The sequence below is a fragment of the Penicillium cosmopolitanum genome (genome assembly GCF_028827165.1).
Source record: "Penicillium cosmopolitanum strain IBT 29677 chromosome Unknown utg000011l:1.0-3548175.0:1.0-3550911.0, whole genome shotgun sequence".
In the NCBI taxonomy this organism is placed as follows: Eukaryota; Fungi; Ascomycota; class Eurotiomycetes; order Eurotiales; family Aspergillaceae; genus Penicillium; species Penicillium cosmopolitanum.
Window position 1 is genome coordinate 329,486 of NW_026622681.1, and position 23,894 is coordinate 353,379.

Here is a 23,894-nt window from a genome sequence, read left to right on the forward strand (position 1 = left end):
CAGCCTTGCCGTTCTTTGGCCAATCGAACTCGACGGGATATGCAAGTGGTAGAGACCGTAGTTTCAGCGCTTTGGGGATGAACCAATAAGGCTGGATCTGAGCTCAGATGAGAGGGGTTAGCGCGGTGGTCGCGCGACGCTGGGTGATTCTCACCCGCTCTCACCCAGCTTCTCACCCTGTCTATTGCGCACTCACCCTCTCTCACCCAAGTCGCGCGACCGTAAAGCGGCGCTCACCCACTTCTCACCCGGGCGGCAGCCACCCGACTATCTGCCGCACATAAGCCACACGCCGGCAGGTTAGTAGTATGGTGGGTGACCACGTGTGAATCCCTGCTGTTGTATCTTTTTTAGTTATTTATTGTTTGGTTCTTATTTTGTTGGGTTTAGTCCCTTACCGCCTACTACTTCAGCCCCTTCAGCCCCTCGCCCGAACGCCCTGAATCTCCCTGGATAGATGACGTGGAGCTTCACTACTTGTAGGATGTTTGTTACAAGAGTTGGAACTGAATGAAGAACAATCCAACAGGCATTCTGCAGTAACTTAGATTGATTGATTTCGAAGAACTAAGCATATGTTTGAACAAGCGTTCTTATATATCTGGTTCTGCTGCATCGCCTAGTAAGTCCATACTAAGGTTTCCTTAGTCATATGAGGTTAGAATCACTTATTAAACGCGACTGTTTTGTCTGTAGTTATATTTTAGTGTTTACCACGACTCTTGTGTCGCAAACTAAGTTGGTTGGCTGTAATCCTTCTGTTACTGAGTATGGGGGTGGCACTGATTTTCGGAAATACTGTACTAGTAGGTAGTCTATTTAAACAACGCTCCTTCCTATTTTACTACCATCACCATCACCTCCATCGCGCCTGCCAATAGTAGCAGGCGGCATACTGGTATTATATAATCCATAGTAATTCCTATATTATGGCCCGGATTATCCTCAGCCGCATATAATGAATATACAATCTCTTCATCCGTCAATGCCTCCGACGGGAATCACGGGCTCAGTCTGCTGAGGTTGAGGTTGCTTTGCATGTCATGAAGAAAAGAGTGATGCATACGAGCTTTCGGAACTACAGAGATCTTCCGGTGAGGCATAGAACGCGATTTATCCTAAATGGCCCAGGGGTTTGGGATACTTGCTAATAGACTGTGCCACCAGGTACTTTTCTTCTCCTTTCTAGGTGCACACCATGTCATAATCCTCCAAGTCTCCTTCGCTGAGAAGAAATTCAGTACCATTCGACATTTTTGCCTTACGCCAGATGATGTTATGGTGTGAGGCTACGTCCGCTGCAGTCCCAGTCGAACATCAGCAGCCCACTTTCTGGACCCCCGAAACTTCTCAGCGTGAACGTGCACGGAAGACGAAGTCAAGCGTTGACTTTCAGGCCTTGTACACTTGGCCACGTCTACCACTCGACCAAGTCCTTGGACAAATGACACGCCGGAAAGGCAAGTGGCATATTGACGTGGCGCAGGTGACCCTGACCGATGCCCTAGCCAGCACACTCAACTATGGATCCTCTACAACCAGGAGAATTCAACCATAGAAACTCTTCTTCGTTATTACTTAGGTCAGCCGATGTGAATTGACCAGTTATTTGGCGATTTGATTTCGCAATTTTCCAACCATCTTTTAGCATAGCATCCTCGAACCTAAACCCTTTCTTTTTTCCTAATCTCACTTAATAGTATGCACATCTTTTAACTTGTGAACTCAACCATTCTTTTGACTATAAAAAATCTTTGTTCTTTGTAGAGTTAACTTGGGGGTAAAGGATAAGTAAGGAGAAAAATCTTTTAATTTTTGACTTCGCTAGGTTTCTGTTGACCTGATACCCAAAGCTGAGTACTTTGCTTCTGCGGACGTGCCTGAATCTGCTCAATTATGGCTCTAGATGCGTGTTTTCCATCATCACTTCCGGTGCGTCGAGCTCTGGGTATCCCATAAACGGCACCGGAATGTCGTAGGCCCAGTCAGTCGCAGTAACGTAATTCAAAACATCTAGCGCTTCCGTTCCCCAATTAAGTTCGTCAAATAATACAGGAGGGTCGCCCAGAATATCATGGTTCGTCAAGGACCCTGTGTCTGCCTCCGTTTGCCCTTTCTGTACCAGCAGAGAGTGTAGCAGGTCCAAAACCCCCATGACCTCAGAGATGGACTCGTGATAGATAGAGTGTCGAGAGTCGGGCACCTGTGTATTGAGAATAACATGTTTCTCGAGTATAAATCTTCCCTTCAAAACAAAATCGAGGCTAGTTTCCAAAGACGGGCCACCCTCGAGGTTGACTGTGGATGATTGGCATTGGTAATGAACATGCATCAAAGCCGACTGGAATACCACCCCATGGCCTATCATGCTCAAATTCTGTAACCACCGTGAGACATAGGTATTTTCGAGCAAGGCTAAACAAGCACTGCTAGACCCCACGCATGCTCGAAGGCAGTTTGCAAACTGAGGCGTGTCCTCGTCAAAGGACAGGCCTGGTCGGTGTATGAATACCGTTGCAATATTTGCTAGCAGTTGAAGCCATAGTGCCGTTTTTTCAATTCCTTTCCTAGCACATTCGGCTAGGTTTAGTGTTGGTAGGGCCCCAATTTCAAATTGGATGCCATGTACTTTTAGACTTTGGCTCCACATATGCAGATCGAGATCCAACTCCTTGATTTTGGCCGCACCGTTTCGACGTTTGGTAGTCGTGTAAAGCATTTCACGAATCCGCGAAAATATTTTACCAATGCGCACATATTGGATAAAGACAAAGACTGCGGTATTCTCACCGGGCAGAGGGTGGGAGATGTCTGCGGAATCCAGGCCGAGAAGACAGCAGTCCGAAGGCAAGTCATTGTCTACATCCACGTCATTTATCAAAGCCGGAAGTCCGTGAAGCAGAGATGACATACTATAAAAGTTAGACTCTAGCTACTGAAATAGCCTGGATGATCACATACCTGTCGAAAACGTAGACATACCACCAAACTCGCTTCCGAAGCTCAATTTCACCGGGTTTCATTTTGAAGCGTCTAGCATGGCGATGCAGGCCCAGTGACTGGGAAATGCTGACCATCAAGCCATTAATCCTCGTCATCGCAAGACAGTCACCACTCAGCTGGCTGTAAAAGCCGAAGAGCACCAATGCTTGTAAGCTTCTCATATCCCCTCTTGCGGCTACCTCGTCAACCAGACTCCTGGCCAAGGACAGATACCGCTCGCGGTTGGGATTTAAGGGATATTCTGGCTCCATTTCGTTGTTCTTCAAGTCATTTATACAATGAATCATCAAGAGCGTCAGTGCTATGGCTGGGTTGGGCTTCGCAGTATAGTTGAGGTCGCCGAGTAGCCCTATCATATGATCAATGTCTGCCAAAACTTCATTCCGAACTAGAACGGGACAAAAAGCCTCCCAATTCTTCATGAATAAGTCAGCTTGCTCATGGTAGTAAGCCAGTGGATAGCGAAGAAATTCAGATATCCAATTTTGATATTCTGGCGGGCTTTCTGTGGCAACATTGGGTACCGTGGGAGATGGTGGAATCAAAAAGAGACGGAAACAACTTTCTGGGAATCCGCAAGAAAGGTTCAATGTCTTTTGGCATTCTTTCTCCACGCTGAGAACAAAATGAACGCCGGTAGTTGAGCCTGCAAATCGACCGATACCATTTTTGTCGTGAACAAGTCGACCCATGTGCTTGATCACAAATGCCGGATCATCAGTCGAACGCCGTTCAGCATTGTGGGTTACGGCTGTTTCGGCTGGCCCGAGAGCGATTACATCTTCCGGTATCCTGGTCCGCTCTTGACGAGATATATCCTCTTGTAACAAGTCATTTCTAGCTTTCTCCGATTGAAGTAACTGTTGACATTTCGCCAGCTCTGTCTGAAGCTGCTCTAGACGCTGTTCATCGGAAGTGAATCTGTTGAAGAATTTAGCTGGTGAATGTGAGATTCGGTTACACTGAACTTACCCTCGCACTTTGGTCTTTCTTCGTAGAGTAGTGGAGACTTCGCATATGTGACCTCCTGTCTCACATCTTCGACACTGCCGCCTTCGGTTAGCGAGAGAACTGAGTCCAGAAAACGAGAGCCAGAGCATACGATGGGGGAAGCTCCATCGCATTTTAACTTCTTCCTTGTTAATTGAGGGAAAAGTTAGCTTTTTTAATGGGACGTGAGACTTCAGAATTTCGTTATCTCACTTTCTGCAACGATCACTAAATTGGAAGTTGTTAATTCTTGCTGTGCTATTACATTCTCTGCGGAGGTTGGGATATCGCGTACCATGCCTGACCAATCCGGTGTGTCACCGCTGCACCGCTTGACTCGGATGGACCAGCATCCATCTATTCGTATCTCGCCGAGAAAGGAATCATTCCTCCCTTTGAATATTCCACCCTTATATAGATGTGAAATGGAAGAAGGAGACTTCCGTCCGATGAACGGCATAAAGCGGGCTTGACCGCCTTCCCTCAGTCTGCGGGGCATGGCAAATAGTATACGAGTATAGACTGTCTTCAATCTCTGTATATGGAGATCAAAATATCTCAATTGCTGAACCGATTACTAAATTCGGGGTGTGCATTTCGAAGTTCGAAATTCAAACTCTATACAAGATACTTGTACGAGATTTGTAGCCAAACACGGCCATGCGAGTGGAGCTGGGACATCGCAGCATTGCCGAAACGCACGGTGTCCTTGACTCATCGTATCAGCCCAATTAGGCATGCGCAGGGAGAAAGTCTCCACTACAATGACTACTCCGCAGCTTGTCCTTCAATCAGTATGCGTTGATAAGAGTGAAAAAGTGGAATGTGCCTGAACTTTAACCAATGGTCGGATCGGCTTCCCCGGGCTCGGCATCCCGAGCCCACTTGCCCCGCAATGAATTGCCTCGGGTCTTCGTAAATCCATTGGTACATAAGAGCGTGTAATCTCCAGGTTGGTTCAAACTTTGTATTCTCATCACCATACAACCCCTTCAATTTTTAACAATTTTTAAGGACCTTTAAACTGTCGATATGACACTTTCCGGTATGAAATATCAACAAATACATTTCCATTCTACTCACTAACAAATGTAGAAGCGCATCCCGGCATGTCCAGTGCTGTTCTGCATAGAGACACCCACTTCATTCCTAAACAGGCCATTGGGGGCAAAGGGAGCTATATTTTTCTCGAAGATGGTACTAAATTCCTTGACTCGACCGGCGGCGCAGCCGTTTCATGCTTGGGCCATGGCCATGAAGGAGTCAAGCAAGCGATCAAAGACCAGATCGATCAATTGTCATATTGCCATTCCGCCTTTTTCGGTACTCCTGTAACAGAAGAACTAGCACGGTTCTTGACAGATTCGACTGGGGGCAAGATGTCTAAACTATTTGTCGTCAGCTCAGGCATGTCACCGTCCCTATTACTTATCTACTCGGTATATCACCCCGGAACATCACTTCTAACTAGTACTGAGTACAGGATCTGAGGCTGTCGAAGCTGCCATGAAGCTTGCACGACAGTATTTCCTGGAGCTGCCTACTCCTCAGCCTCAACGCACGAGATTTATTGCTCGACTTCCCTCATATCATGGTACGACCCTCGGTGCTCTAGGCCTCGGTGGACATGTCCTCCGAAGAGAGCCATTTGAACCAATCTTAGCGAAGAACATATCTCATGTTTCTCCATGCTACGCATACCGTGGCAAGAAAGAAGGCGAATCTGATGCGGACTATGTTGCTCGCCTTGCTGCAGAATTGGATACAGAGTTTGAGCGTGTTGGATCAGATACTGTTTGTGCCTTTGTCGCAGAGCCAGTTGTTGGAGCTGTAAGTTAACCACGGGGTGGCGAGCTTCAAGTTCAATCCCAGCTGACTTTTGCTGCTTAGGCTCTCGGCTGTGTTCCTGCAGTGCCAGGATACTTCCCTGCCATGAAGGCCGTTTGTGAAAAGCATGGAGCACTGTTCATCCTTGATGAAATTATGAGCGGCATGGGTCGATGTGGAACTCTGCATGCCTGGGAGCAAGAGGACATCGTGCCTGATATTCAAACTATCGGCAAAGGTCTTGGAGGCGGATATGCACCCGTCTCTGGAATCCTCATCAATGATTCAATCGTGCAGACTATGGATAAGGGAACAGGTGTGTTCCGCCATGGACAAACATATCAGGGCCACCCCATTTCATGTGCCGCGGCGTTGGCTACACAGAAGACCATTCAACAGGAGTCTCTCCTAGACAACGTTCGATCTATGGGCGCTTACCTTGAGCAACAGCTCCGCCAGCGATTTGAAGGGCACCCGTATGTTGGTGACATCCGAGGCAAGGGATTATTCTGGGGAGTGAGTTTTCTCCATCCGGAAATTGTTGAGCGGTCATGCTAATCAGTTTGCTTTACAGATTGAGTTTGTCAAAGACAAGAGTTCAAAAGAACCATTCGATCCTAGCACTCGACTATCGTTTCATATACAGGAAAAAGGATTGCTACCAGCATATTCCGTTTCTCTCTACGGCTGCCCAGGCACTGTTGACGGCATTCGGGGTGACCATGTCATACTTGCACCTCCTTACAATGTCTCCAAGGAGGAGATCGACATTATTGTAGATATCTTTGGGAAAGTGGTGAAAGCTGTACTTGAAGAGTTAGACTTGTGATTTGAGGCTATCCTAAAAACAACTAAATGACAGGCAATTTGTGAGAGAATGAACGCGAAAGAGACCTGGAAATGGTGCTCAAATCTTCACATAAACATTTAGAATGACTTTATCTTTATCGATTATCCCACCCACCATGGGAGGATAGTAGGTCATGAAGAATTTGAATTGTATTTCCGTGACAAGTGTTTCCCATTATGTATCGTACAAAGAACAAAGATTATGAATCAACCTTAGGCCTCGATGGCTTGTGCCTTCTTCAGAGCAGTGACCATCTCCGTTTGGCCTTTGACTGGCCCGTTAGGCACCACGACCTCGCGAGGCATAGAACTGGTTGCCCACAGACCAGAGACGGTTTCGACTGCGCGTTCAACTACAATACGCACACGGTCGCGAACCACTATATTGGCACACTCGACCTCCAAGTTCTCAAGCCACACGCGCGCAACATGCTTGTCGACCTTGATCTCGAGTCCCGGAATGGGGATTCCCAAGGCATGTAAACGGTCCAACTCGGCCGATTCAATATCCGCAATGCGCTCTTCGTTGATATCCTCCGCCTTTATAGTATCAGTCCCGTCGGTGTTGCCCACCGCGAGCTTAGCAGGGACTCGTGGCTTCTCGATGGGAGATATTTCAGAGCCAAACTGCGCCTCCAGCATCATCAAGAGACGGTCCAGTCGCTCATCAACACTAAAGTCAGAGTGAGGATTTGGCAGGGAAGGGGCATCCTCTTCGTGGTGGTGGTGATGGTGATGGTTATGCTTCGCCGATTCTGTAATGATTGTTAGCAGACACGATCAGGATACATTATTGATGGTGTTGGGTGCTCACGCTTCACTGAAGCAGGACTGCTCTCAACTGTCAGAAGAACAGCCATAACAGCATCGGCAACTCCATCATTCATCATATTTCCCTCCCATTCTAACTCAATCTCCCGAGTGCGTGAATGATATCGGAGGATGACGCAGCCCATGATCAAGAAAGTCTGCGTTTCCTCTGCGGGAATCTCTTCATCCGCGAGCTCTTTCTTTGGCTTTTGCTCGTCGAGCTCGTCATTATTTTCTTCCTTTGTCGCAGACTCGGTCTCTGAATTCAATCCCACCTCTTCAATGGCCCCGAAGGTACCTTCAAGAGCCCATCGAATCAAATCCATGCTGGCGGAGCTGAGGCTGAGGTGTTGTTTGCAGGTGATTGTCGTTGTTGTCAGGCCTGCGTATTCTCGAAGGTCATCAGGGGCCATCAGTGATAGGTCAAATCCGTTTTGAACCAGAACTCCGGCCATGAGCTGACTATCATCCTCTCCAGCTGGGGGAGGAACCTGCGCAAGTTTGCCAACAACCTTTGCAACCTTATCCTTTCTGAAAGGGATGCGAACCTCATCGCAATTGGCTGGTGTATAAACCTTGACCTTGACAGTTTTATCTGCGTTAAGACTGAGCAACTTGGATTTTAATCGCATCATCTGGTGTTTCTCGCCATGGACAAGGATCTATTAAATGTATCAGCACATGAATTCACACCTCATCAACTACAGCGCAAAGACTTACCACAACCGGTGCCGCGACCTCCTCAATGAAGTTTCGGTTCTCAACACCATCGACATGAGCTGCAAAACTGACCTCGTCGATCGTGCAGCGCCGAGGAATCATGACCTTCTGGTCTTCGTCATTACCGCCCGGGACCCTTCCTCGGCCCTGAACAGTGGAGACCTTGGACATGACGGCCGGTATTTGATCTGGCTCGTTGAGTAATTGCTTGGCCATTGTACCCTCCACACTGTAACCCGTCATGACAACTCCGTTGCGTTCGCTCGGTGCCCATCTTTCTAGTAGTTCACGGCTGGTTCCAGTCTGCAGCATACCAGGAGAAGCAATCATCACACAGCCTCCGACGTCATCAAAACGTTCGAGACTGCGCAGACTGCGGACAAAGCGGAAATCCCATGGCCCTGCGGTCGCACTCTTGTCCCCGCTCGCTTCGGCTTCGGCCATGCGTTGTCGGAAAAGACGCTTAATATTATCGTTCATCGCACCGATGTAGGTTTGGTATACAACCATGCATCGTCGGGCCATGTTACCGATGTAGTAGATGGGGATTTTTTGCAGCTCAGGGTGAGTCTCCCAGTATTCATCCAAAATCAAAAGCAGTTCCTGAGCACGTCCCAAGGCAAAAACGGGCATCAACACGCGACCTCCGCGGTTGAGAACACCTGTTATTGACTTCATAAGGGCGGCTTCGCGTTCCAACCGCGGGGGGTTGGAGGAAATTCCGAAGGTGGATTCTGTAATGAGGACATCGATCTTAATGCCTTTTGGAACTTCGGCAGGGATCAAATGGCGATCCTCTTCGCGAGAGTAATCGCCTGTGAAAAGGACGTTGAGACCTGCAATTGATACCAAGAACATTGCTGCGCCCAGAACGTGACCCGCTGGGAATGGTGTGATGCGGATGCTGTTGATAGTGTGTGTGGTATTGAAGTCGATTGTTTCGATCAAAGGAAGGGTAGAGAGATGGTCGCGTTCGGTATACAGGGTGGTTCGCTGGTCTGAAGAGGAAGAGGTGTTGCTAACCCGAACATTGTCTTGGATTAGCCATTTATAGATGGCTTTCGTTGCGTGTGTCATGAAAACTCGGCCTTTGAAATTTGTCTTGCTGAGGACATATGGCAGAGCAGAGGAATGGTCAACGTGAAAACTATAGAAATGACATGTCAGCACATCGGGGAAGCTTATCACAAGAAGAAGTTTTGAAAAGATCGAAGACCTCAACGATAGATCGTAGGAAGCATGAATGCAAGAGCAGCCTCTAGAACCACAAAGTGTCCAAGCCTCATAACTCGACTGTGATCGCCAAACGAAAGCAATGGGTGGTGACAAGGCCACGGAGTGGAGTGAGTCACGTACTGGCTAATCAAAAGAATATCGACGGTACTCAGATCGAATTCGTCAAAGAAGGGTAAGGACGAGAATCCTTCTTTGGCTGGGTGCATGCCTGCATCAAGCTAGAAAAGTATGGAGCGTTAGTCTGTTGGTTCTATCTGCGCAATATCGAAACCAGAAAACTTACCATGACCGTCTTCCCTTTGTACTGAATGATATGACATGATCGCCCGACCTCATTACCTCCACCCAAGCAGTAAAACGCCAGCTCGTCAGAGGGATCAACCGGCTCATCATCGACAGCCGTTCCCATCGCTGAAGCTTTGCGCTTTGCTGCCATGGCAGCGTTGGTTGTTCGTGGGTTTTCAAGTGATGATCAAAGGTGACTGCTCGCGAGATCGATAATCGGGGTGGGCGAGTCTCCAGACGGGCCTTGCCTTGGTCGCGTATATGTCACAGCTTGAATAAAATCAATTGCAAAACACCACCATCACTGATTCACTGATAAAAAAGCGGAGAGTATGGGGAACACCCTCTGAGAAAGACAAGAAGGAGCTTCGCAGCTTCGACAGGCGCGCGGCATGACCTAAGCCAAAATCACGTGGGAAGCGCGATCCGCGGAGCAGCCGCTCGCCAGCAAACTCCAGCAAAGCTCCCTAAAACCCCCCTCCCTCTCCTTCAAATCATCACTTCATCACTCACCAACTTCACTTTCGCCTCGATTTCACATGGTCTGGCGCGTGTACTCTATGTTTTAACCGCGATTCTGAGATGGTCACATTTGGTGACGTTTGGTGGTGCGAGCAAATCGCTCATCTCAACGACCACGCGTGGACGTGCCGTCACTCTGGGACTGCGCAATAGTCGACATCTTTCTCCCAGTTGATCATTCACTACTTTATTCACCATGGCGCAGACACGACACCCCCAGCAGCAACAGCAGCCGCCACCGCAGTTCAACAACCAACCTTTCTCCCCTCCCGTCGCCTCGCCCTCCCCTCACTCGGCCTCTCCAGTCAACGGGGGCATTCCTCCACCCGTGAAAAAAACTGGTCTATCTCCACATCCTACCTCACAGTCCCCGTATGCCTCGCCGAGCTTCAACACGATGCAACTACCTCCACAGAATCAACCGCCCATGAACGGTATGGGTATGGCACCAAACAGCATGCCTGCCACACCAATTGCGCAGCAAGCTGCTCCGCCTCCAGGAGCTCCAGGCACGATGGGCCCTCCTTCAGTTCCACCATCACGCCCAGTGGATGCTTCAGAGCTCACGGATGTTTTGGCGTCATCGGGTATTGATGTCAGGGAGGAAGAAGCTTTTCTCACAAACAGCTTCCCTGGGCGACAGGCGCAGACGCAGACGCCCTCGCGAGGCCCCCCAGATGCAACAGCCACCCCCAATCAACACATCGTTCACTTCCCAAGCTACGACAACTGGAACACTCTCTGCGTCTAGCAGTTTTAACGATTTGACCCACGCCAAGCCGGCAGGTGCGCAAGGATCATTCTCTACGGAGCCCACATCGCAAACCCCATCCACGATCAAGGAGCCTTCCCGTGAGGACAGTGAAGCAGCAAGGCGCTCGCAATATCATTTGCAAGAGCCCTTCCTTTTCGCAAAACTCCTGGAGCAACGGATTCAGAAGCGCGGCTTTGAGCTAGGCGTGCGCATTCCCTCCGAGGGTCTGTTTCACCCAGTTCCCGGTCGGCCTCAGCCTATCGAGGTGACTGGGCCCGACGGGTCATCGGTGGTTCGCACGGGTCAGACAATTTTGAACCAGGAGGGGGCTCCTTTGGTTGACATACTGAATCTCATGTCTCTCTCCTGCGAGGAGCGACTGCGCGGGGTCATCGACTACTCCTCCACTCTTGCTCGCAGTCGCCGAGCACACTCACACGGTGTTGTCCCCGCAGAATGGCAAGATGTCGCTCAGCCGCTCGGCCCTGTTAATGGCAACACCTCCACACCTTCCAAGCGTATGCATTGTCCTTGGCCCTATAGTGGACCGACCATAATACTGACCTTCTTTGATTTCTCCAGGCCCTCGCACAGACGGCGATACCCCTTCCACCAAGCCGACCGCAGATAGATACCGTGGCCTTGTTGGAAAGGAAACGTCTTCTGAAAACCGACGAGCTGCAAAGCGCACAAAGCGAAGCACGAATGCAATCCTAGGCGAAGGTGCTAGCATACAAACCACTGCGGGCGATTTCACTGGGTCGGCGCCTTCCACCCCGATTGGCGAACGCGCACCCAGCTTTGACAAAAAGTCAATGACAAAGAAAGAAGCCAGAAAGATGATGGACAACAAAGCCAGTGAGGCTCAACAGCATCAACAGTCCGTCGAAACGGCCCGTCTAGCTACCAACAGCATGCTTTCGGGTCGCATGTTCGGCGCTAAGAAGTCCTATTCATGGCTAAAACCTGGTGGTTCGTCGAGCGGTTTCTCATCTCCATCCCGGCCTGCACCACCCACACCGACTCCCGGGCCAGAGAAATCGTCGACCGGCAAATCAGGAGAACCCGCGGCTGGTCCATCCAAGCGTCGCCTGGGCACTTGGAGGGAGGACCAAGAAAAGGGAGCTGGGATCCAGGTTCGCGATATTCTCTTCATGCTGGAGGCGGATGGGCGAGGCACCAAACATGTGCAAAAGGGCTACTCGAAAGACCCAAAGGAGGACCGCGCGCCCTGACCATCGCCTTTCCCCTTGTAATCTTACTTTATTTTCTTTTCCCATTCTTGTCTAATTTGTACTCTTGGGTCATCTTCCGGCGGGGGGTCCTCCTCGAACTGCAGGAGTTCTTTGCATTGGCTGCGCGAATTCGGTTCATGGCGTTGAGAGGTTTGCACGCGGGGTTGCTGGCATGTTTTCCTCGATTTTTCTCTCTTCTTTTTTTTGGGTTGATTTGAGCATCAATTATGAATGATAGAGGTGACCATGAAATGCTGTGGTTCAAGTTTTCCGTATCTATCTTGGGTACATCACCTTGCGTACTTTTCATGTGGTGCTACTAGTAACCGGTCAGTAATGATTCAAGTAGTAAATTGATTGGAATTCACAAAGTCAACCAGGTCGATATCTGTCTTGGTGCATTTCACACATATTAAACATCTTAACAGTCCCTCATTCGATCTAAAACAAAAATAGAGTACAAGTACCCTCCGCAAGTGGTAATTATTTCCCTCGCAGTGATTACCGGATTCGTGATAGTCCATGATGACTCCAAAGCTTCCACCGGTTGGTGGCGCAGTGCAAGACCGAAACCACTTAGGGCTGAGCTTGTTCCCAGGTTGCTCCAATGAAATTCGCAGTGCATAATGGGGGTTACTCAAAACTTAACCATGCGCCCCAATCTCAATCATACCTTAAGGCTCACTTTCAGCATACCGTGTATGGCAGTCTCGACGTACTATGAAAATAAAGTTATTTTCAATCAACCAGGAGTGGTATATAAAGCCTGCTTTCCTTTGGCTTCTTTATTAAAATACAACAGCTTCAAGTTCAAATTTTTATTAACACATTCCTCCTTATTTTACTTATTTTACTCATGTCGACATCTACCAGCACTAGTATTGGTCGCAAGGCCTTGCAAGGTCTTGCAGCAGGAATCGGACTCGTCTCCGAAGCAAAATCGGCACATAAATTAAAGAAGCAACAGCGGTCTCCGTCTCCCATGGAAGAAACTCCTAGGAGCAATGATATGCCAGTCGAGAGTGGTAGCCCTCCGATATATGAGTTGTCAACAGCGGACCAAATAGCCCCCAACTCCACCGGCATTGACACTCTAGAAGGGCAGTGGGCCCTTGATGAGGCACAGGAAGAACTCTCACACACGTTTTCCAACTCCAATGTCGAAAAGGAAAGAAAGTCTCAAAAGGACGTCGATCAAGCTGATCTGGCACAAAGGTTTGTTTCGGATCACCCAGCACCCCCGCCGTACTCTTTATATGACCAGTCTCCGCGGCGGCAGCTGTCAGCACCAGTCGTGCTCCCTCAGAAACGACCTAAAGATCGCGATCGAGGCTTTATTCGGGCATATGCACCCACTCTGGGTGATTGCGGTATTGATCAAGACATGTTCCTCGATTTCCTGGACACGGCCGAGAAATCCTGTCAAGCAGCCCCGTGGCTAAATGCCATCAACTTGGCTTCTATTGGAACTATGTGGCTGCCAACTGTCACCGGCATTGCTGTTTCGATTGCTATCCAGCTTGCGACTGATGTTGCCATTGCTGCCGATGGTCGCCGAAAGTGAGATTCCCAGTAAATGATGTTTATGTATTGTCTCGATGATTAACCAGCAAGCGTCTCAGGACCAATTCCTTCTTCGATAAAGTGAACAGGGAATTCTTTCGGCCCCGTGGCCTGTACTGTCTGGTGATGACATGGAATCCTGAGCTGCCGGATGCTCCCTCCACGGCCGTGGATTTGAATTCGCTCGTTTCCAACGCCGCCGGCAGTGCCAGTACCCAAGGTTCGAACACACTCGGTCGACTTCGTCATCGCTTTAAGTCGTCAGATGGAAAGGCATACGGCAATATCTTTCCTGAAGTGGCTCCGCTCATCTTCCCCGAAATTGATCGACTCGCATCGGATCAAAATGCGGGAAAGAAGCTATCTAAAATGAAGCGAAGAAAAGAATTCGTCGGTGGATATTTAGATAAAAGAGCCCAGGCTAAATTTGTGAGTATAAGGAGTGCTTGAATTAGTGGTATCTACTAATAGTACCTATGCACACGCTGACAACCTTTTAGACAGCTGAAAATCCCACCAGTCAACTGAATCAAGGCCCCAAGCCAGTCTTTACGTCCCGGTATGCCGACCCAAATCATCCAGCGAGCAGCGGAGATCTACTCGCTCTCGTGAGCGGAGGTCGTTTCACTATGGAGGACTTGCCACGGCGACAAGTTCCACAATCTCAATTTGAGGAGCGGGGTCAACGAGGAGGGCAAGATCACTACTACCAGAGTCGGGAGAATTCAAATTCCAATGCGCCAGCTCCACATGCCCCCCATGGAAGCCCATTTGGATTATTTGAAGCGATCAGTGCAATCAAAGACATCCGAAACCCTCAGGCTGCCAATACCGATCGGATGACGAGACAAGATACGTACTATAACTCAAATAATGGCTACTATGCACCTCAAGGTCCGCTACCCGACCGGAGAGAAGAGAGAGGGTCGACCAACCCACTTTCAAAATTATTGAAAAAGGTACGTGTTCCGAATGTTTTTGAATGGGATATTGATTGAGGGTAGTAACTAATTTTTCATAGGAAGTAATGTATCTGGCGATCGTTAATATGCCTACCGATGATGAAATGCAGGCGGCTCAGAATGCACTAAGTCATGCAAACTACTAGAACTTGAACAATCTTAGAATAAATCTACCATATACCTTAATATATCACTACGTTTAATATTACAAGCTACACGTATTACCAAATATGTAGAATTATATCGATATTCCTCCAATCTCATCAGTCCGCCCGGGTGGTACAGTCCCGGCCTTCCTCTTTGGGCGTAGTGCCATCCCTGGCTTTCTCACGTTGACCTTTTGTTCCCCCGACATTCCCGAACTTCACTTGAAATCCAACTCCAATATACTCCTACAACATCATGTTTCAATGCTCGCAATGTGAAAAGTCATATCAAAGGAAACCCCATTTATTGCGCCATCAAGCCACCCGTAATTTCCAAAAATTCACCTTTCCTGGATGACTTGAACTAGACTAACGGATTCAGATTCTCGTCAGCTTGCTTCCAGCTGCCCCTTCTGTAATAAATCTTTCTTAAAACCGTGCGTTCAACAGCTTAAATACGCTTCATCAAACATGGAAAAGATTTTAACTAACCTCTTCTGAGCTATTGACAGAGAGGTCACTCGAAGACACAGCAAAGTATGCGCAAAAAAGCATAACCAACCTCCGCCTGTTGCCGCAAAACCAGGCAGGAAAAGGCAGTCATGCGATCTATGTTTCTCTACAAAAGCCGCCTGTGATAATAATCTTCCATGTATGCGATGCATCTCCCTCGGGCGGGAGTGCATTTTTACAACCCAAGGGGCGCCTACTATCAATTCGGTATCCAACGTCTCAGTCTCACCAACTGCAATACCCTCGGCCGACGCGTCCGAAAGCGGCGGCCCATTTTCATTCCTTCGTCATTTCGCAAATCCTACAATTCAAAAGGATCGACTTGCAATAGGTGAAACCGCCAAATACTCCTTGCGAAGGAACCTTGAAACCCTCTATTCGCGCCTAGAAGAGGCGCTGATGCCCACTGACCCTACACCAAACCCCCTGGGCAATTTCCAAATTACCGACTTGCCTTTTCAGATGGCTTCAAGTGCGGATGAATCGATTTTAACTCAATATCCGCACGAAGTTCTCTTCCCATCAAGGCTTTCCAATCAACTTACTGAGATTATGACCGAGTTGGTTGAGACATCCAAATCCATGACACCCTCAGATGCCAGTCGACCAGAGACACTCGACATTATGGAGCTCACCTCTCTCCTAGGAGTGTCAAATATATCTGCTTTTATTTCAGCCTTCTTCCACTCTCTTCACTGGCACCTGCCAATCGTTCACTTTCCTACATTCGACCCTGGAAATGTATCCAACCCTTTGCTTCTTGCAATTTTCATGGCAGGAGCAGCGTATACAGCCCCACTTGACAGGGCATCCATGTCTCCATGGCTTCTTGATGTGGCTGAAGAGTATATCTTCCGAAAAGTGTCAAATTTACCCGCGACGCCCCCACCCAAGGACTCTTTTGCTCTTCTGCCAACCGTGCAGCTAATACAGAGTGCTCTTATCATCGAAATGCTACAATTTGGAAGAGATGATATGCTGACGAGGAGGCGCATTCGGATTGTCCGTAACCCGTGTCTCGTCTCTACCATCAGATCATTGGGTATGTTCCAGTTAAAGCGGCGAACGCCCCCAAAGACATGCGATGAACCAACATGGCGAATACTGGTAGCAGAGGAAATGTGTATACGGTAGGATTCGCAATCGATGAAACCGATTCAATCTTACATTTGCTGAACATTCACAGAATTGCATGTTGGGTTTTTCTCGCGGACGGCTTTCTCACTGTCTGCTTCAAAAGCCACCCGTCGCTATCGATATTTGAAATGAACTGTGATTTCCCTTGGAGCGCCGAGCTTTGGGAGGCCGAGAGTGCATCTGCGTTCAGCAGAATTGTTACGATGAATCCGACTGAGAAATCACTTCCGCCCCTCAAAGAAGTTGTTACCCAACTGCTTGACACCCCAACCACCGAAGATTCAATACCATGGGGTCTCTCGCTTTCATCTGAGCATCTCTTGATATTGATATACGGTAACATTTTACTCTGAAGATATTTTATCCAAACGCAAAACTAATTTAATTTCCAGCTATCAACTCCCTGGCATTCCAAGCTCGGGTTGGTCTTCTCAAATACCTTCCGCTTGATGCCATCAGCCGAGCCGCTGGCAACTGGAAACGAATTTGGGACTCCTTGGTTGGAGCGGAGCAAGAGAAAATCCTTCATCTCGGATATCCGAAACATGCCGAGGAGTTGTGGTGGCTATTGAAAGCTACATTAGAGGTTTCTGATAAGCCAGAAACAGGATTTGCGTATCTCGAGAGCAATGCTACTGACGAACTAGGGACACTGAACGACTTTATACAATCATGCTATCGCAATGCTTAATGAATGAAGGGCATAAATATTACTATTATTATTATTGCAGAATTGAACATTCGCTCGTTAACAAAGACAGCTTCAGGCTTTCTTCTTCATCGCCAGTGCAGACTTTTCATTTGCCTCCATAAAGGCATCGCCCTTCGGTGTGCGATAGGTTCCTCCTACACGATCCCAGAATGTCAGGAATTGACCATAGTTGTAGTTGAAATACAAATGGTGCATCGTGTGACACGAGGCTCCATTTATAATCACTGATGATGCCACGTACTCGGCATCGTCTGATCAAGGTTAGAATTTTCCTCCATTGCTCGACTTCAATGTTGGAAGGACACTTACGAATAAACACTGTCCACATTGTCACAAATGCAAATAGTCCCAGGTATGCACACTTCTGAAGAGGAAATAGCATCGGGAATATGTGGTAGGGGAGACTCTGCGCCCAACCGTCCAGTGGATGGAAGGCATAGCTGGCAAAGGGGGTTGGAACAGCCCACTTATGATGCGGCTTGTGAAGCCAGCGGTAGACACTGGGGTGATGCTCGCTCCGGTGAATCCAGTAGATACCACTATCCGTGAAGAAGATGAACAGTGCATACTGGAGGTAGGTGTAGCCCCAGAACGGAGCCTCGCTCGAGAAATCGTATAGTTTGGACCATCCCCGTATCTCAGCAAGGAAAAAGGGGACAGTAAGAATTGATATGACTGGAATTGACGATATTCCCTGTTTAATCTCGAGTTGAATCTGGTTCGGGAGGTATCGTGGGTGTTTAAGTAATCGCTTGTCGAATATTGTGTGGTATAGAATGAGACTTCCGACGAGGTACATGATCATAGCAAAGACCCTGTGAGTGAAGTATTAGTATCATTCAATAGTCAATGTGTGTGCCGTGATAGAGTGTCATTTACCATGCAATCAGAAACAAAGAAAACGACTGTCTGGCGATATCATCACGCTTCCAAACACTGGACTCTGCCCATTGCGATGGCTCCAGGGGATAATAAACCCTCACATGCCGGTTTAAGTTAGGATCTTGGGCAAATAAAGTGGAGTTATTAGCTCCTGTGAAATGATCAGGGGCGATGGAAGCGTAGAATCGATCAAACACGAAAGTGTCAAGAACGTCGAGGAAGACATCCATTATGGCGGTGATCTTTTTCTGGGGTGAATAACTCGCAGATCTATGGGGCAGGGTCTCCCTTTTATATAATTTGAATAGGGATGGATGCCTCATGGCGATTACCCACCCGGTGAATCCCTACCTGGAGAATACCTACACCTGAGCATTGCGGCGGGCAATCCCTACGGGCAAATACCCACACGCAAATATCCTCTTCCACATTGATTTTTCCCCATACTTCCCGTCCTTGCACTTACTTAGTATACGAAACGTCTCTACTGTATCCTAGATTGAAAGTTGCTATCAAATCTATAGCTGCGACCGACACCATTATGGTCAACTAACAGCAACGGGGAATACCTACCTCTGGCAGATCAATGCGCCCATGTCTCCACTTTAACCACGCCACAGAGCCGGAAGAAAGGAATCCGTTGTAGCGAGTGCAGTGAGTTTAATTACTGGATAACATACGACTCGGTTGATTGAACATCAATACTCGAACCCCTATTCAATTCGACATGTGCTTCGATATTCATTTGCAGAGCTTGCTGTGATCCAAACATAATATCGATTCCCCCTTTCCCGGATTGAACATCAACTTCTTCCCAACTGTCCGACCATGCGCAGCTATTGTTTAGTCGCGTGTAGATAAGCAACAACTTCTTCACTGGATATGTTGTCTTTCAGAAGTTGCTCGGCAGACTCGACAATCCATGTTTGACAGTTGCGCTGTACTATCTTCTTGCCGGGAGTCAGCTAGAAGACATGTTAGTTTGACATGCATTGGGATGGCTCGGGAGCAACTCAAAAAGGAGCAGCGAGGAGAAGCCTTGAAAATCGATTCTTGAAGCAATTCAACCCGATAAAAATGAGGACAAACTATAGCTTCGACTCAAAACAAGCAATGAATCCAAGTACGAATGGCTGAACAGGCAAGGTGCAACTAACCATTTCATTAACAGCATTCAGGCTTTTACTGGGAGCATTCATTTTGCAAGCGCTATCCTCGAAGTGACAGCGAGAAATTTGATCAGTGATGTGTTGGCCATTGTTGAACATTGCCTTTTCGTCAAAGTGCTCTCCGTCCACCCATTGAAGAGGAATTTTAGCATTTGGCTGTTTATGAGCAGATCGCAAGTCATGGTTGCGATCAATCTCAACTGAAAATCCATTCAACACATCTCCATTCGCTTGTATCATCACTCCGACTTCGGGATCTCTTCGTGATTCCACGAAATATGCCCAGTGGTCTTTGAACGGGGACCCGTTGTATGTCAATAGCACGACCATGAGTGCCCCTTGCGGACCCGTCAGAGTGACTTCAGGCACTTTGGAGCCTGATGGGCGAGAAGTCCTGGTATCTTCATATTGGGAGGGCATTGCACTGACGTAATCCAGGCCGTGTTGTTTACTTTCCAACTGCCAGGAATCAAAGAGAATGTCCGACGGAAACTTCCCCCCGCATCGGAAAGAAGCATTTGACTGTGACAGTTGCCTAGACATGAGGTGCATAAAGGATTGTTGCCCAATTATCTCCAGGCTCCAAATCGGAAGTAAAAAGGTCAAGCCGTTTTATCATCGAAGTAACATACATTCTTGACTTCCTTGAGATTCGGACTCTCATAGTGGGGCGTCGCATCATAATCAACGTTTGAAATTATCCAAATAATCACTCAAACCCGAGGCTGGGCGGGGTCATTTTCTGTCATTCTCTAGATCGGGGATAAGGCAGTCCCACGGTGAACTACCCAGTACCTTCCTGAGGAACGGACAAAGGACTTGAATTAGTTATTTGCTTTCGTGTGTATTAGTTTGCACGTATGATACTATTAATAAGGTTATAAATGGTTCACTGCCTCATTTGGGTAAGTGCCCGATTCCGGCTGGCTGGGGTAATCTGACTGAGGCAGCCAATCGAAAGTATAGTTCGATCAACTTTATGGTCAGCTTACTAGGATAAACCAATCCGTGAAAGTACTGATGACCTGTGGAGCTCGAGGCTACTCATTCAGGGATTCTTGACCGATATTTCTAGATATCGCACTGGCAATAGAGGTCGCTTTTTCTAAACTTATAAAGCGGGAAGCCAGCCAGATGAATCTTTTCGATCGGCATCACTTCATCTTTGCTTCTCAAATTTAAGCTTCGAAATAATCATGGCTACGTTCGAAGGCAAGGTATTTGCAGTCACTGGTAAGACGTGTTCTATTGGGTGATGTTTCTCTTAGGTCAATTAGAATACAGATTAATCCTTTCTTTCAGGAGCCGGGTCGGGAATAGGAGCGGCCACGGCAAAAGTTTTGTACTTTCGAGGCGCATCACTTGCATTGTGCGATTTGCAATTCGAGGCACTCGAGAAAGTCGCTCAAGAACTTGAGCCAGTATCTGCCGGCCAGCGTCTTTCTTACAATGCCGTTGACGTCCGCAAAACAGAAGTCGTCAACCAGTGGACTGATAGCATAATAAAAGAGTTTGGCAGGTTAGATGGTGCCGCAAACATCGCAGGTGCTGTTCGAAGATTACCATTGGGAACGCTTCTAGAAGATACAACAGATGAGGACTGGGATTTCACGATGCAAACCAATGCAGCCGGGGTGTGCGTCTCATCAATCAGCTCACATTTAGCTATTGAAGGCTAATGAATCCCATTGAATAGTTTCAAATGCCTTCGTGCCCAGCTGAAAGCCATGAAAAACGGAGGCGCAATCGTTAATATGACCAGTGTGGCTGGTCTCGACGGTGCCGCTGGATGTGGTGCCTATTCTCCCAGCAAGCACGCAGTAAGTCAGCCCCTAGTTGCAATTATACATCTTCTGAAATAGCATTTCTAGGTAATTGGTATCACGAGAACCGCCGCACTTGAAGCTGCACCTAAAGGTATTCGGATAAATGGAATCGCACCGTAAGCAATCAACTCGTGATCAACTATGAAATGCTCCGCTGGTTCAACTTGTATTGCTTTAGTGGCTTGATTGATACCCCTATGGCTGCTACAGATAATTTTCCGGTGGAGACATTCCTTCAACAGGTGCCCATGAGAAGAATTGCGCAGCCTGAGGAGATTGGACGGATGGTCGCCGTCCTACTTAGCGACGATGCCAGCTATATGACCGGCGAGATAATACGGATAGACGGCGGGCTCCGGGCTTAAATGGCTAGGCCTACGAGCATGGAACATTTTCAGCTCATTCTTTATGTTTGTAATTCTATATTATGTCCTATATCTTATGCAATTTAGCTATGGAGCCGGAAACCCCCTCCAAAAAGCTCCGATTACCTAGTACGTAGTTCTCGTCAAATAATTCTCGTAACCGCTTTTCCTGAATCCTTATTCGGCTATCGGGAGTATTTCAAAGGACATATGACTAGCATAGAAGCCCCCAATAGCCAAAGGTAATCTACTCGAGTGTTTATCTAGCTAATACCTACAACATCATTTTCGGGGGCTTTGCACTGAAACATAAAGGAAGAAAATTGCGAGCTCTATGTTCATGGAAGTTGTTTAAATCAGTCACACGAAGGCTCGCTTTTAGTTATCCTTTGGCTCCGCCTTGATCTGTTTGCCCTTCGCCTCAGTCTCCTTGGTCTTCTCACGAGCTTCCTCTTCTTCCGCCGTTGGTTTCCGGCCCCAAACTCGTCTCCTGGGAAGTGTCAGCTGATATCATAAATAATTACAATGGTTGGTATCACTTACGCAACCTGGTAGATGTGGTGGCGAGGATTGTGAATCTCCTTGCGGACCTTTGCCATCAAAACCTGAACTTCCTCAACCGTCCACGGCTCAGGAACACCATATTTTGTAAGGAAGAACATTGCCCAACCCTCCATACCAGAGGTCCATTGGTGGTAGTGCAGTCTCCCAGCTTCCTTGAGAATAGGGTCTTTAGCCCACGCACCAATCGGCCACTTGTACTCCTTCACATGGATATCAACGAAACCAGCCTTCTCCAATTCCTCCTTCATATTATCAGCCAATGTGACAGGGCGACCCCAATTATCGGCTGCATCGCAGCACTGCAGGCCGAACAAGAGGCAACTGTTGTCATCGGGTACGCTGCCGTCATCACAGCGGACACGTGGGTTGCCTTCCATTTGCTCAATCCAGCCGCCAGGTTTGATATTACTATTTTCGTGTATCTTGTTAATATTGGGATCTTGCGGGCCACCGGCTTGGGCCGGGTATAAAAGTGACTTACTCGTAGCACTGCTTGTAAAACTTTTTCCATTCCGGAATAGTGAATGAACCCATCATTTGACGTAGATGGACAAGATCGAACTGGTCGCGCCAGGTCCACTCTTGGAGTACATCGTCCACCTCCATAATGCAGTTAGGTGGAAGCCATGTCTCTGGCGGCGGGTAGAGGTCCACTCCTCGGACAGTCGCTGGTGATAATTAGAGAAAACATCGTAGGTTGAAGCTAAGATCTGAGAACCCTACCATCCGGGAACATGTCGGCGGCATCGCTGAGCAATTGGGGAACGGTTAGCAAATATTATAATCACAATGCCATAATAACAAATCATGTTTTTGCAACTTACATAGCCCAGGAGCCTCTCCCAGTTCCAACGTCCAAAATATGCTGATTATGATCAGTGTCTGAAACATAATGACTTTCCTCGCGGCCAATTCTAGCAGATGCATACCTTGGGGTTGGTAACCGGGGCTTGAAAAAGCGGGTTCGGAGTGTCCGAGTCGACCACAAGATAGGTTAGATGACTATCGTGATCAGCTTCGTTCTGTATGTGTCTCTTGGCGATAGTCACCCTGCTTCGTAGCTTTCAAACTGCTGGTCGTCGGTGGGGCCCCTATCAAAAGGTTTTAGTAAATCTTAAAGTCGCGTATTGTATCAATGCGTGAATCTCACCAGTATTCGCCTTCTTTCAGATTCTGGTACCGGCGACCGTTCTCCATGATTCCTTTATAAATTGTCGAGGAGAGCGACGTTGTCTCCCTAGAGATACAAGATCACTTTAGCCAACCAAATTCGAAACATAACATCTTTCTCTCCTTTTATTTATTTCGCCTCTTTTCTCTCCAGTGCAAAGGTCAACTCACGACTCGAAATCACTCGGGACAACTTCATCTTTCCCCTTATAATAATCGGGATCCTAGGTGCAATCAGTTCAGCGTCTATTCCAAGTCAACTCAATAGAAGCGTGCACTCACCACAGCGATTTTTTCCGACATTTTAGCGGTCAAGTAGGTGCTCCGACCCGATCAGAACAACTTTTCTTTGACAATTTAGAGTCAAACAGGCTGGAACAATGCGGAGAGCGAAAGTTGTAAAACGGCGAGGGGCTCGTCAAGGACAAAAGGACAACCACTAACTACCACAACGCACTCTGTGGGGCCACTTTGCCTCTAACGGGAGAATCCGCATCCTCCGCAGGCTGACCGAATCATGCAGTTTGGAGTGGGGAAGCTAGTCAGTTAGTCTTCCTTCGACGGGTCTCCGAGTCTCCCGTTGATGTGAGTGCCTTTATTCTCGATTGCGTTCAGACGCAGGTGCAACGCGATGTGCGAGAGCGCGACCTGTGC

General features: G+C 48.0%; 11 protein-coding genes across 11 annotated transcripts; 6 read left to right on the top strand and 5 right to left on the bottom strand.

Moving 5' to 3' along the window:
- Nucleotides 1–1,273: 1,273 nt before the first annotated feature.
- Nucleotides 1,274–1,558, top strand: N7509_011587 (uncharacterized protein; the record flags this gene model as incomplete). The annotated part of the gene is made up of 1 exon (XM_056636224.1): nt 1,274–1,558. The coding sequence occupies one exon, from the start codon at nt 1,274–1,276 to the stop codon at nt 1,556–1,558; it is 285 nt and encodes a 94-aa protein (XP_056482254.1).
- Nucleotides 1,559–1,894: 336 nt separating this feature from the next.
- On the bottom strand, nt 1,895–4,350 carry N7509_011588 (fungal specific transcription factor domain-containing protein; the record flags this gene model as incomplete). The annotated part of the gene is made up of 4 exons (XM_056636225.1): nt 1,895–2,912; nt 2,962–3,898; nt 3,976–4,049; nt 4,289–4,350. 4 exons carry the CDS (start codon nt 4,348–4,350, stop codon nt 1,895–1,897), a joined length of 2,091 nt encoding a protein of 696 aa, XP_056482255.1.
- Nucleotides 4,351–5,102: 752 nt separating this feature from the next.
- On the top strand, nt 5,103–6,649 carry N7509_011589 (aminotransferase, class III; the record flags this gene model as incomplete). Its single annotated transcript, XM_056636226.1, is given in 4 exon segments — nt 5,103–5,463; nt 5,477–5,823; nt 5,884–6,336; nt 6,395–6,649. The coding sequence occupies 4 exon segments, from the start codon at nt 5,103–5,105 to the stop codon at nt 6,647–6,649; spliced, it is 1,416 nt and encodes a 471-aa protein (XP_056482256.1).
- Nucleotides 6,650–6,882: 233 nt separating this feature from the next.
- Nucleotides 6,883–9,871, bottom strand: ysh1 (cleavage polyadenylation factor subunit YSH1; the record flags this gene model as incomplete). The annotated part of the gene is made up of 5 exons (XM_056636227.1): nt 6,883–7,424; nt 7,484–8,141; nt 8,200–9,346; nt 9,556–9,653; nt 9,719–9,871. 5 exons carry the CDS (start codon nt 9,869–9,871, stop codon nt 6,883–6,885), a joined length of 2,598 nt encoding a protein of 865 aa, XP_056482257.1.
- Nucleotides 9,872–10,438: 567 nt separating this feature from the next.
- N7509_011591 (uncharacterized protein) lies at nt 10,439–12,231 on the top strand (the record flags this gene model as incomplete). Its single annotated transcript, XM_056636228.1, has 3 exons — nt 10,439–10,948; nt 11,022–11,514; nt 11,579–12,231. 3 exons carry the CDS (start codon nt 10,439–10,441, stop codon nt 12,229–12,231), a joined length of 1,656 nt encoding a protein of 551 aa, XP_056482258.1.
- An 856-nt stretch (nt 12,232–13,087) lies between these two features.
- On the top strand, nt 13,088–14,902 carry N7509_011592 (uncharacterized protein; the record flags this gene model as incomplete). Its single annotated transcript, XM_056636229.1, has 4 exons — nt 13,088–13,791; nt 13,842–14,223; nt 14,295–14,753; nt 14,816–14,902. The coding sequence occupies 4 exons, from the start codon at nt 13,088–13,090 to the stop codon at nt 14,900–14,902; spliced, it is 1,632 nt and encodes a 543-aa protein (XP_056482259.1).
- A 256-nt stretch (nt 14,903–15,158) lies between these two features.
- Nucleotides 15,159–17,243, top strand: N7509_011593 (Zn(II)2Cys6 transcription factor; the record flags this gene model as incomplete). The annotated part of the gene is made up of 4 exons (XM_056636230.1): nt 15,159–15,228; nt 15,405–16,545; nt 16,602–16,888; nt 16,945–17,243. The coding sequence occupies 4 exons, from the start codon at nt 15,159–15,161 to the stop codon at nt 17,241–17,243; spliced, it is 1,797 nt and encodes a 598-aa protein (XP_056482260.1).
- Nucleotides 17,244–17,315: 72 nt separating this feature from the next.
- N7509_011594 (sterol desaturase family protein) lies at nt 17,316–18,376 on the bottom strand (the record flags this gene model as incomplete). The annotated part of the gene is made up of 3 exons (XM_056636231.1): nt 17,316–17,515; nt 17,574–18,079; nt 18,144–18,376. 3 exons carry the CDS (start codon nt 18,374–18,376, stop codon nt 17,316–17,318), a joined length of 939 nt encoding a protein of 312 aa, XP_056482261.1.
- A 606-nt stretch (nt 18,377–18,982) lies between these two features.
- Nucleotides 18,983–19,735, bottom strand: N7509_011595 (uncharacterized protein; the record flags this gene model as incomplete). The annotated part of the gene is made up of 2 exons (XM_056636232.1): nt 18,983–19,111; nt 19,304–19,735. 2 exons carry the CDS (start codon nt 19,733–19,735, stop codon nt 18,983–18,985), a joined length of 561 nt encoding a protein of 186 aa, XP_056482262.1.
- A 776-nt stretch (nt 19,736–20,511) lies between these two features.
- N7509_011596 (SDR family NAD(P)-dependent oxidoreductase) lies at nt 20,512–21,506 on the top strand (the record flags this gene model as incomplete). The annotated part of the gene is made up of 5 exons (XM_056636233.1): nt 20,512–20,548; nt 20,618–20,951; nt 21,012–21,135; nt 21,187–21,257; nt 21,320–21,506. The coding sequence occupies 5 exons, from the start codon at nt 20,512–20,514 to the stop codon at nt 21,504–21,506; spliced, it is 753 nt and encodes a 250-aa protein (XP_056482263.1).
- A 378-nt stretch (nt 21,507–21,884) lies between these two features.
- On the bottom strand, nt 21,885–23,543 carry N7509_011597 (class I SAM-dependent methyltransferase; the record flags this gene model as incomplete). Its single annotated transcript, XM_056636234.1, has 10 exons — nt 21,885–21,996; nt 22,050–22,478; nt 22,552–22,738; nt 22,794–22,819; nt 22,895–22,935; nt 23,000–23,072; nt 23,120–23,161; nt 23,221–23,307; nt 23,412–23,464; nt 23,523–23,543. 10 exons carry the CDS (start codon nt 23,541–23,543, stop codon nt 21,885–21,887), a joined length of 1,071 nt encoding a protein of 356 aa, XP_056482264.1.
- Between the last annotated feature and the right edge of the window lie 351 nt (nt 23,544–23,894).